The sequence below is a fragment of the Chlamydotis macqueenii genome, chromosome 6 (assembly GCF_036417535.1).
Source record: "Chlamydotis macqueenii isolate bChlMac1 chromosome 6, bChlMac1.mat, whole genome shotgun sequence".
NCBI classification, from domain to species: domain Eukaryota; kingdom Metazoa; phylum Chordata; class Aves; order Otidiformes; family Otididae; genus Chlamydotis; species Chlamydotis macqueenii.
In genome coordinates, this window is record NC_141561.1 from 2,572,195 (window position 1) to 2,585,080 (window position 12,886).

At 41.7% G+C, this 12,886-nt stretch overlaps 1 protein-coding gene across 1 annotated transcript; it reads right to left on the reverse strand.

Annotated features, from left to right (window-relative positions):
- Positions 1 to 1,030: 1,030 nt before the first annotated feature.
- LYPD6B (LY6/PLAUR domain containing 6B) lies at positions 1,031 to 5,126 on the reverse strand. Its single transcript, XM_010130426.2, has 4 exons — positions 5,012 to 5,126; positions 3,798 to 3,896; positions 2,767 to 2,897; positions 1,031 to 1,443 (listed from the first exon to the last, which is right to left on the reverse strand). The coding sequence occupies exons 1-4, from the start codon at positions 5,124 to 5,126 to the stop codon at positions 1,279 to 1,281; spliced, it is 510 nt and encodes a 169-aa protein (XP_010128728.2). The 3' UTR covers positions 1,031 to 1,278.
- Between the last annotated feature and the right edge of the window lie 7,760 nt (positions 5,127 to 12,886).

Genomic DNA, 12,886 nt, shown 5'->3' on the forward strand with positions numbered 1-12,886 from the left:
AGGTCCAGAGGAGGGCCACAAAGATGACAAAAGGGCTGGAGCACCTCTCTTAAGAAGGACAGGCTGAGAGAGCTGGGGCTGTTCAGCCTGGAGAAGAGGAGGCTCTGGGGAGACCTGATAGCGGTTTTCCAGTACCTCAAGGGGGCTACAGGAAAGATGGGGAGAGGCTGTTCAGTAGGGCCTGTTGCAATAGGACAAGGGGTAATGGTTTTAAAATAGAGGGGGTAGATTTAGATTAGATATTAGGAAAAAATTTTTTACAATGCGAGTTGTAGAACACTGGAACAGGTTGCCCAGACAGGTGGTGGATGCCCTATCCCTGGAAACATTCAAGGCCAGGCTGGATGAGGCTCTGAGCAACCTGATCTAGTCAGGGATGTCCCTGCTCCTGGCAGGGGGGTTGGACCAGATGACCTTTGAAGGTCCCTTCCAACCCAAACCATTCTATGATTCTATGACTCTATGATTTTTATAATGCAGCTGCTTGACCATAGCTGCAATTTCAAAGTCGGGGCATTACCACCACTTTGAACAAGATCAGAAGACAAAGATTCAGCTGAGGTGAGACTCTTGCATGAAAATAATCCCTTCACGGGGTGGGGAAGAATCCTGATTTAGGTGCTCAAACAGTTCATCATTTTTAGACAGAAATTCTACATAATTTCACACTGGTTTAAAATCTGAGTGTGAGACCACATTTTACAGAAAATAAAGATATAAGTACTATTTTGTATTATTTCCAGTAGAAATGATAGCTCTGATCAAAACAGAAAAAAAAAAATCTCATATATGTTCTCTATGAAAACCGTAACTAAGGACAAGCTTAAATACACCCGTTGATCGAGACAAGAAACTCCGTGGTATTTATGCACAATGAAAACCAGTTTAAAACCAGTTTCCATTGAGATACCTGTTGGCACATTGTCCATCGAAAGTTCCTTTTTATCTCATGTGGTGAATCTGCGGACATGTTCAAAAAACATGCCAAGCATGTGTGCATTTTGATCACAAAGTAGTGAATTTTCATAACTTGAGTTCACCCCACTGCCAGTCAACCAGCGGGTTGTTGTGGGTGGATTTTTTTAAATACTGCAGGCCATATGAAGTATCTTCACTAAAATATCCAAGGACTTCATGATGTATACTTGTCTTTCCACTGTCTCTTTACGTTTTGTGTGATTAAGAAGTATCAGTGATTTCTCCTTGCACGTCTTACAGTTTCTTACGGTCCATGGAAAGGCAGACTCTCTCAAGCAGACGTAACAGGAGGATGCTGCATCATGACAACACCATCACCACGACTGACACAAGCACTGCGACGTTGACTGTCCACCTGCTGCCATCCGACGTCCTCCGGGCGTGCAATACAGCAAATACCGCGTTTGAGTGATTGGTTGGTATTTCTACATTGCAGATCATGCCCTCACAGCAAGAAACACATTCCTGTTGAGAAAAAGGAGATCACTAGACATAGGGTAGTTCACTTTTAGAGATAAATATTCTTTCAACTGATTGCAAAGGTTACAGCTAAACAAGCTCATCATTTCCACCTGGCAGCCTGACCCAAGGCACTGGATGGAGCATAAACACTACAACTTCTCTTCCAAATCCAACACCAATTTTTGTCTAACCCAAAGGCACAAGAACTCTTACAAGAAAGATGGGGAGAGGCTGTTCAGTAGGGCCTGTTGCGATAGGACAAGGGGTAATGGTTTTAAAATAGAGGGGGGTAGATTTAGATTGGATATTAGGAAAAAAATTTTTATGATGCGAGTTATAGAACACTGGAACAGGTTGCCCAGAAAGGTGGTGGAGGCCCCATCCCTGGAAACGTTCAAGGCCAGGCTGGATGAGGCTCTGAGCAACCTGATCTAGTCAGGGATGTCCCTGCTCCTTGCAGGGGGGTTGGACTAGATGACCTTTGAAGGCCCCTTCCAACCCTAACCATTCTATGATTCTATGATTCTAAGATAAAATGCAGCCGAAGGCAGGCTGAACAGTCATTGCATGCCCTCCGTCCACCAAAACCTGCTGACACCAATGGAAGTTGATTTGGATAACATATAGATCCTTTTATGGTTAACATGGATGTTGTCCGCTTCATCTTTGGTGTCTGAAATCTTTCATGTTAAAAATTAGATAACTAACCTTCTCAACTGTTCAGGAATTAGTGGATAGCACTTTACTGCACGGAATAATACCTCGGTGGGATATGCTTGATTATCAAGAATAAACTTTTACTTAGCATCCCAAGGATGAGAGAAGGCAGCAGCTCCAGCTTTCTGTCATCAAACAAGAACTCAGCTGTATCGTGCTCAAGAGCGTGGCCTTCGTGGGCAAACACAGCCTTACTTTGCGCGCTGCGCGGTGTTACCCAAGCTGTGTTATGCAGAGACATGGCCGGAGTGCCTAACTCCCAGTCTGGCTTGCGCAAGTGCTGCAAGCGACACCGCAAGCGCTGGTGCAGGTTGCTTGCACCCTACCTGGGTGCAGAACTCAGAACTCAGAAACCAAGGCCCATGCTCACGCAGGCAATGCCCCAGAAAGCTCAGGTACTTCTTGGGAAGTTGTTACGACACCGTGTCACACAGCGGCACAAAGAGGAAAGCAGGGGTAGTCACGCAACTGTTACAGAAACTTGATTGCTATTGTTAAACGCTGGAGCACATATCTTGGCACATCCTCTTCAGCTCAGCAGGAAAAACAAGTATTGAAATGGAAACCTCAAAACCAACGCGTTGCTCTTCTACAAAGCGCGCTGCTTACTGTGTGGCCACTTTCTCTGTGATGGTGGCAGCCTACGAAATGGCATTCTTCTCCGGTAGCGCATTTTTTGGTGACTGACGTACTCTTCCCATGGTCTGTGAAGAGATGAACTGTCAAACAGTACCGCGTACCTACAAAATAATTTTTAAAATGTTTATTTGTATATAAAGTATGCATTCTTTTAAAAGGTTTAAAATCTTCACACAATTTAGCAAGATATTCCCACTAAAATGACTTATTTGGGCTGTATAGAGCCATTTTTCAATTTGATCAAAATACCTTTTAGCAAGAAATTAATTAGTGATTAAGTCTTAGAGCTTAACTGACCCTTCAAACCTCCAGAAAGGCTGCTATCGTTTAAACTCCTTATTAGCTTTATAATCTACACATTTATCTTCCACTCTCTAGTATTTCTGCAGCACATTCTTGTTTTCTTTGTTTCAGACACGCTTCCTCATTCCTCTAGCTCGTTTCTTCCCCTTTCCCACTGTTAACTGCGAATATTGCTGGGAAGAAAAATGAGGCAACATATTTCCATTTTTCCTACGCATCTATCATTCCCTCACAGAACTATGATGCCTAGTCATTCAGGTCTCGCTGCTCCCAAGCCTACAGCCTAGAGAGACCATTATATCTCGGGATGGGATCCAAAAGGAAGGGCATAAGGCTTACAACGGCAACTCGTAAGTTTTTTTAAACAATACCTTTAAAATTAATTCCTAGGAAGCTTGCAGTTACATATATATATACACACACAAACAAACCTATATTTAATTATTATACTATTACTATATTATTGATCTATTAATTACTACATTAATAAATAACTTGTTCATTATTGCTTTGCACTCTGAAGTGGTCAAAATATTCACCTCAACAGCAACCCTGTGACTCAGTATTGCTAATCACATAACTGAGGGCACCACTGTTGGCACGTTAATCCTATTGAGCTAGATTTCTACGAGATGGCTGAGTCAGGGAGAAGCAAATTTAACTATTATAAAGAATTTCCTTAGTACAGACGCACTTACTTTCAGGACACCATCTGTCTTCAGCCCATCTGTTACAGTCGTAGTTGTCCACTGCGTTATCGCAGGTAAAGCACTTGAAACTGTTTGGAAATGGAGTGGCTTTGAAAGTATTAAAATACAGTAAGTTTGCAAATATTAAAAAGAAAATTAAAATATTTAAAATAAGTGCTTGAATACACATACACTTAACAAAAACATATTACAGACATTTACATATTTTCAATGATACATCACTGTTAGACAAGTAAAACCTATGAGACAAGCTCTGTAGAAAGGTTTTACTTTTTTAACTGGTTTTGCTATGCCGGAGCTTTAAAACAGCTCCTCCTTTTTCAGGGTCTCACAATCCAAAACACCATTTAAGTGGGAAAAACAGGAAAAAGAGAACATCTCGTGTACACGCACTTGATAGTACGTGCGTGCGCAGAGATACACAAACACAATCTGCAGACAAACGGCTTTTGATTCCTTTGATGAAAAAAATACACCTCTAAACCAGCTTCAGATCTCGAGCTCCAGCTCTGAGGAAGCCTGAACCCTTTGGCAAAGGGATCAGGAGAGCTATTTTAAATTCTTATTTACATTATGTAAATATAGAAATGATTTTGAGACGCGTAGTTCCCTAAATGCATATGTATACCTATTATATCTAGCTGTCTTGATTGTTTTAATGATACATATGAAAATCTTCTCCCCTTCAATGAATGGCTAGAATACTCCTGATGCTAGCTAAGAGGCAAAAAAATGATGCTATTAGTGACAACTGGCTTCACAGGTCTCACGAGGTTTTTAATTACCTTCAGTTTGAATTAATTGCATACAGCACACCTATTCTTTCCGTTACAAAAACGCCAACAAGATAAAAGACAAAACCATCTGTTCTGTATTATTTATGAGAATGCATAATTTGCTCTGTCAGAAGACATTTCAGAGACAGAAAAATATAATAAAAGCACTTAAAATGTGAAAACTGTTGCCCTCATGCAGTCTTTAATTTAGCAATGTGTGCAATTGTTTGTTTTCATTCAGTCAACTAATAAAATCTTTGAAATAAACTGAACTGCTGTGGGCCGAAAAAGCAAAACTTTTATTCTAAACTTTTTATTCTTCATGTTTGAAGAGGACAAACAAACAAAGGATTGAAAGAATATGGCAATTAACTAAAATGTTAAGCCACAATTGCCTACGGAAAAAAAGCGTAAGTGCCTACTTACGGTCTAGTGGAGGTCTCACATTGTAAAAGTTGATGTTTTCAGCCGAAACCAAATTTCCTGAAAGGACGAAGAACGGAAGAAAGGCTCCGGCCAGCATGTGACAGAATAACAACATGCTGGGTGTTACTGTACGTGAAAAGCGAAACTCTTAGGCCTAGGAAAGAAAGGGAATACATTATTTAAGGGGAATCGGAAAGAACTGAGCACGTAGAACAATAAATTTCTCATGAACGACTTTGGAAACCTTGACAATTCAGCCCGTAGGTCTATCCTGTGGAGACGGCTAATGGGAGCACGCAGGCGACGCTGAGGGATGCAAAGCCGAGCAGTTACTGCCTTCTGCTGGCCAAGATCCCGCACAGACAACTTAAATCTCCACTAACGTAAAAAGTTAACGTAATGTCTTTAACCTGTTTGTCCTTCTAAGCAATGTCAATCTTCTAGATTCCTTGTAAGAATTCCTAAAAATCAACACCAGAACAGAGCTCCTTTACCTCCTATTGGAAACAGGCAGGATTACAATACCGTTAAGGAAAGCAGAATGCAGACAAATGTCAGTTTTAAGACAAACAGCCTAGAATCCAAGACCAGTTCCTCATTTGATACAGACCAATGCATGTCTATTGACTTCCGACAAGCTACATCATCGGAATTGTAAGCGCTCTTATCAGCGGCTAAAGATCACGAGCGTAAATCAGATTTATTTCTTCTCAAAGTGCCTACCAAGGAAAGGAAGGTGCCTGGTGGTGTTACGCAAGTTTCAGAGAACTGCAAAGCAGAACACTCAGAGAGATGAGATGCATGTTTTGCACATTTATTTAGGGCCCCTAGGTACTTTGGTAAGGCTTTGTAGAGAACAACAACTAACCAATGGAGATTTTGGTCAGTTTGATATTTAGATGTACACACACACACATACACACAGGTATGTATGACAAATTGCAGGGACGCTGGAGCCCCAGCTCAGATATCCACAAGCAGAATCAGATTAAATGGCACTCCGCCCATGCAAATTCCCAGCAGGAGAAACAAGCTGGAGCGGAGGCTCTGGCCAAACCAGAGACTGAGCTGCCAAGCGCCCTCATTCAGAAACCTCCCGGCACAGGCCTGCGTACGCGTACACTGCGTCTGCGCAGGAAGCACAGCACTGAAAATGGTACTCAAGACCACGCCAGAGAAGTCAAAGGATTTCCTTCTTTTCCCTGGTTTTTTTTTTTTTTTTTGTTCCCAGTTGACACAGATGGGAATTATTTGCAAGACGGTTTTGCCAACAAACCAATCAACAGAAAGTTCAACTTTATGCATTAGGAGTTTAGCCATCCTGCTTAAGATTTGTTTTTAATTCATGGCTTTACAAATATATTTCGGTAGACACCGAGAATGTCACAGCGTACCTCTACTCGTGGCACCCCTCCGAGACTATTTTCTGTGGATGGTCCAGATCTCTTCTGACTACAGCTCGGGATCGAAAGAAGGATTAAGAAGAAGAATCTGTGGAAAACAAACAGCAACTGATCATCATAATTCTGCCCTGAAGGAACGAATTAGCTTAAACACTGTATGTCCTTATTTATATTTAAAATGAAGCTAGGAACCTAGAAGTGTGGTGGGACCAGACTGTACCAGATAAACATGTAGTTCATACTCTAGAGACATCCCAACTTTCAACACACGCTGTGACCAAAATAGAAGCACTAATCAGCAGCAAGGTAATCTAAATGAGCAAAGACAACCATCAGCCTCCAGACTAGAGGTTAGGAGCAAACTACGAAGTAAACAGGTCCCCCACAGTTAATTCCTTATTGAAACAGGAACACAAAAATATTGGTCGAATCCCTAACGCTGCTGCAAAATCCAAAATAAATCTAAAACACAGTCACAGCTCTCTCCAGTTAAGCCCGCGATATTTGCAGCATTAAAGACGGGCAGTGTATAACCCACTTGTCTCACCACCACGTACTCAAGGTGCCCATTTCAAACGCACACTTAGATCAGTGGGCTTTTTTAAGTCAACCCATGTCATGTTCTGTCACTGAGCTGCTGCCTCCAAAGCCCATTTCATGACTCTTTAATGTTTTAGATTGGCAAAATCTTGAATTATCCAGGACAGGAGAAAGGGAAAAGAGGAGACAGTGCTGCTACGATCATGAACGATCCAATGTACTATACAACTTAGCTTCTCCTTCCTCTTGCATTCTTAGCTCCACCAGTTTATGTTGGAGACAACATCTCTCCCTCGAGTTCCTTTCGTTTCACACAGCTCATTTTAAGTTAGTGCTTTAATATTCTGTCCTTTGCCGTCTATATGTAAGATTCCGCAAATCAATTTTTGCTCACCAAATAACTTTTTATCCCAGTGTCGAGAGGTGACAGAATTTCCATTCCAGCTGACAAATTTCTTCTTTTCTTCACAGGCAACAATTCCTCTTATTATCCCATCCCACTCTTCTGGGATACTTCTTTAAGGTATTTAGGATCAGGTTTCAGTGCTCTAACCAAGAGAGGGAAGCACCATAGTGCCCCAAACCCATTCATATACCATAATATATACCATAATCATGGTTCTGAATGAGTTGAAGAGTTAAAGTCAATGTAATAACAAAACGTCATAGGTATCAGAAGCAAAATACATGAGCATCATGTCTATAAAATGATACTTTCCGTTAAAATAGCCAATCTGAGAAAAAAAAATAACAGCCGAAGATGCACAAAGGCTTTAAGAGATCTTTGTTTCCCACACAGATAATTCTTACATGGTGTTTACAACACAAAAATATCCCCAAAGCGCAGAACATGAAAGGCGATTAAGCACAACTGAATCAGCCAGCTCTTCAGTAAAGACCCTTTTTTTTTCTGATGTAGAGGACACTTCCCTCCCGTCACTCTGTTTCCAAGTTGTCCTTTCTTATTCCTTCCCATCCGTATCTCCTGTCATCCGTTACCGGAGTCCAAACGCAGAACGACGAGAAGTTTGCTCTGACTCCGTACAGCCCCTCATTTTTCCATTCACCCCTTTTATCCCACTATTCCGCAGAAAGAGATTAAAGCTAACTTTTAACAGCAAGATGGAATTTTACTGTGCCGGGCCGCGTTCCCCTGCCTCCCCCTGCCCAGCCTTTCCGCTGGGAAAGTAACTCCAGTACCAATTTTACCCTGTAGAAGACAGGATATTGGATATTTCAATGCATAACAGTTGCAAAATTTATCGCCTTGACCTATATTTTAAGTAGTTTCTACCAGGTTGAGGAAAACCTTTATGGGGAGCCTGGTCTGTCACTTGATCTGAGGCACCTGGATAGCAAATAAAAGGCACGATGACGCTCGTGCCAGCTTTCTACAAATTCAAGCTTTCTCCTGCTCCCCTCCCCCAAGTTCTTGTTCCTTTCCCCAGAGAAGCTCACGCCAAGTGGAAAATTTTAAAGAACATAAATGCAAAACCCCAGTCTTCAGGTGGTGAATCGACCCCACGATTTGCTGTACTCAAAGGTGTCCTTGTTTGCTCACCAGGCCAATAAATAATGGATGTTGTTTGACAGAGTCTTAGTTACACAGCTGCACCAAAGCCTTTCTCAGATAAAATGGGACAATATCGGCCAAAAAAAATGCCTTTCGTATCTTGCCCCAAAATCTTTAAAACGCTTATTTTCTTCCCAGTCTCTTATCTCCGTTGCGCTTTCACATAATATTATCTAGCAGCGTGAGCAAACATTTCATTATGCCCAATTAGGAAATCTCATTAACGAAGGCAAAAAAGCTGTCAGCATACAGAAGATTAACTTCTCGAAACAAGAGCAAACACGGAGACACGGCTTTCCCGGGGCGAGGGAAGACGACCCCAGAGGGAAGGGCTGTTAACGTCCCTTGGAACTAAGGTGCACTGCAAGAAAACAATGAGAATTATAATGGCTGAAACAATTAATACATACCAGAAGGCTTTAAACTTTATCTTGCAGCACGTAATAGAAGAGTAGGAAGCAGCGTGCTTGATTTTAATAAAATTCGAGTCTGGCTACGTTGTTGTTCCTGGCAGACTCGGTGGAGGATTAACAGATTTAACACCAGATACGGAACGCAAATGAAACTTCCTCCTGTCATTTAGTAAGCAATTTTCAGGTGCTATTAGATAATTGCAAATGCTTACGTTAAGCTCGTTAAATACCACTTCAGGACATAGGAGTTAGAAATACATAGGCAGAAAGGTATGTGTGTTAAGGGCTGGAGAAGTTAAAAGCAACACCTGACATCATCAGGTGTTCCCTGCAACAAATCAGAAAGGCCAAAAACTGACACAAAACCAGCTCCTTGGCTTCCCCCTTTCTCAGACAAATACTGCCATGGCCACATCTTCCTCTGGAGACCACTTGATCTGAGCTGTAAGGCACCATGTACCGTACCGCAAGACTCAGAGAGTGAATGAATGGATGGAACGAATAAGAGAAAACTGTAATTTTCCTTGGGACATAGGTGGAGCACATTTAGAAGAAAAAGGCGGGGGGCGGGGGGGGAAGGAAGTATTTTGAAGGATTAGAAAAAAAACCCAACAAAATACAATTATAGATCTGCAAATGAGAACTATTTGTTGTACAAGTTCTACCTTTTCTTACTTATTGAGTTGAAGTTTCTACTTTCTGATTTTTTTCTTTCCAGCGCGTTATCTTTAGTACAGAATAGCACAGGAAAAGAGACTTTACACTGCACTGACAGACATCTGCTGTAGCAACACCGATAAAATAAAATTTATCAACATTATTTTTAAACAACATCTTTATCTTCACCCACAGCACACTTAGCCATGCGTGGAGTTAAATTTGGTCTTAATTACAAGAAATTATAGAGTTCCTTATCTAAGATCTCACAAAAGCAAAACACTTACAAGACCTGGTGACGACAACGTCATTCAGCTCGGGGGGTGATGCTGGCACGGGAAGCTGTGACGCCAACCGACCGCGAGACACGGAGGTGTCTGACTACACAACACAAACAACTGCAAAGATCTGGAAAAAGTTAACGTGTGATTGATGTGACAGATTTGAGCCATGCCACTGACGTGGAGTACTTGTGAGGAGAGAAGACCCACGGAATAAAAATTGCATTATGTGAAGTTACATCTCATTCCCTTTATAGCCAAAACTGCTCAGCAAAAACTAGTCTGGAGCAGTGACGTTTAATTTTAAATTTAGAATGCCTGATTATCTGTGGAAAAATAATTTATTCTGTCTAAAAATCCATTAATGAGAGATAAATTTCCTGTTCCCTTCTGCAAGTATAGAATTTCCTCAGAGAACTGCACTTTGTCAAAGCTACGGATGACCAGAAGTTTTACGCTCCAGCTTCTCACAGGTTCTACACATCACACGTGGAACTGCGTAAATCTCTCTCTTCCACCTGTGCAAGACTGGAAATAGGAACTTGATACTCCTCTAGAGAAAAGAGATCTTAGGAATAAGCAGCGTTTTTTCTTCCCTTGAGCTCGTCAGAGCACTTCTGCAGAAGTCAGTTTAACGATATTAATTTTACAGAGTATTTTGTTAAATATCTCGGTGTATCAGACCATTATTAACCAGTTAGACCTCACTACAGGTCTTCAGCCAGTTCAATTCAGCCTCAGAAAGATGCCTTGGTTTTAACGTCTGTTTTTCAACTTAAATCCTATTTTGAACACAAACTATGCCCAATGTACAGTTACATATGCCACAAAGTCACATATCCCGTTCCAGACAACAAAACATAAGGCGTTCTAGACAACAGAAATTAAAACCTACCTGATTTCCACTTATGAAATAAACATTACATTCCCTTTCCAATTAAAATGTCAAATCAAGATTTGCACGGAAAGATTTGCTAGGAGAAAAGAGTGCATGCAGTCCTACTTCAAATCTTAAATTCACCAAAATCTGCTTGACCCAGAACAGCCCTGTGGGATCAGATGAATCGGAAGGTATGACCCACACGCAGAGCCAGCCTCTGGTTTACACTGGCAGGGTTTAATGTGCGAAACACTACGCCACCCTGAACCAATGGGTACGTCGAACACGGCTTCCCTAATTACAGACGAAGATTTTCCTTCTTGAGATACAAACACAAGCGGAGAAGAGGTGATGGAAATCCCATTGCCAAGCCAAGGTTCTCTGCCTGCGGTACCCTGGTTCCTACAACCCCTTCTAGCTGAACTTTCCCCTCCTGTTACATGGCACCAAAGGGTGAGCTGAGAAGCTACAGCGCTGATGAGGGTGCTTTTGATTGTGTCTTTCAGGAAAATCTTAATATACATGACACAATACAGCTACACACATATTTTACAGGATTGTCTTCTTAAGGAAAGATTCACTTAGAAGACAGATCCAGAGGTACATGAACTCTGCGAAAGCAAGAGATGAAAGGGGGTAAGAAGAAAAATGCTTTATTTTTCTAAGAGTGCTAACAAAATCTGTTTCAATTCCTTACACAGTCACAAACACAAAAAAGCCTAAGAGTCGGTTGTTTGTTTTGAAATGCTTTCCATGAACTAGGCTTCATAAATTGCTGACCCATCCAGCCTGACCTAGCGTAGGATGGCATTTACTTCCAATCAACACTCTAATCCAGACTGAAACCAGCCAAAAGCAAATCTCCGTTTTTACTAGCCGAGAACTGTTGCCCACGAGCAGCGTTTGGCACAATTTGCTATTTGAACAGCCTCAGTCAGCTTTCTGCTGCATCGTGAGAGAAAAGTGATTTGCCCTCATTTTAAAGAGAGGGACAACGCAAACACAAAAAGCTCCTTTTCATAGGTTCACAAAAGCTGTGTTGACATACACGCCGTGTCTTCAACAACAAAACCCAAATGCTGCACTGTTTTCTTCCTCTAAGGCTCAAATTTCTGGAGCGGAAGCACACAGCTTCCATGTCTATAAACACAACTTGATATTAAGCATTAAGAATCAAATAGAATAATATTTAATTAAAATTATTTGAAAATAATTCGTTTTGTACAGTTTCTCTCATTGCCCTTCACCATAAACATTCGGGCTGCAGGACTGGAATCACATCACTGTGCACAGCAGCTGAGAGGAAATCACCCTTCCATCATCTTGCAGTTACTTGTTTCATTTGCTAGAGGCTGCACCTTGAATATTAGAGTAGCCAAGGGAACATTCCCAGGATTCAGCAGAAACCAAACATCCATCATTTCTGGTCTTTTCATCATTGTCCAGGACAGGCATATAGCAAGCACTTCATAGCATTTTTTCCATAACATTTTTCACTAAAGTGTCACTATCTGTGTTTTTAAAAGCTTGAATTGAAGCAGAGCAGAAGACAGCGAGCCAACCATTTCCAATACCACGCACTTCTGCTGGAACAGCATCCAGCTAGCCCCTTCACTTCTTCCAGCGTTAGCTCCCTGGCAGTTGCTGCAGTAATTCAATAACATCACTGCTTACCTTACAAATCTTAACCACTTGGAATGGTCCTATCCTCAACTTGGCAGCATATTGAGTACTGGAAGGAAATAGGTCAAAGTATTGCACGGAAAAGAGTCCAATCTCGACACCTGTTGTGTTACCACCAAAGGGATCAGGCACCGGAACAGGCTGCCCAAGGAAGCGGTGGAGTCACCATCCCTGGAGGTGTTCAAAGAAAGTGTAGATGTGGCACTGCAGGACGTGGCTTAGTAGGCAGGGTGGTGTTGGGTTGATGGTTGGACTTGATGATCTTGGAGGTCTCCTCCAACCTTAAGATTCTATGATTCTATGATTCTCCCCATCTGTTCACGCTGCAAAAGATACTGTGACTGTGGTGTGATTCATGGTCTTTGTTTTAAAGAAAGCAGCCAAGCATCTCGATATTGGCTAGAACCAATGTTCCCTTCCCCTGACACACATTTCCCATTTCTCA

Bases quoted from the DNA above. Each gene is read 5' to 3' on its own strand.
- LYPD6B (XM_010130426.2), bottom strand. From the start codon at position 5,126: ATGTTGTTATTCTGTCACATGCTGGCCGGAGCCTTTCTTCCGTTCTTC. The intron at 3,897-5,011 runs GTAAGTAGGCAC...ATACTTTCAAAG, and splicing joins TGTGAGACCTCCACTAGACC to CCACTCCATTTCCAAACAGT. The intron at 1,444-2,766 runs GTAAGCAGCGCG...TTTTCTCAACAG, and splicing joins ACAGAGAAAGTGGCCACACA to GAATGTGTTTCTTGCTGTGA.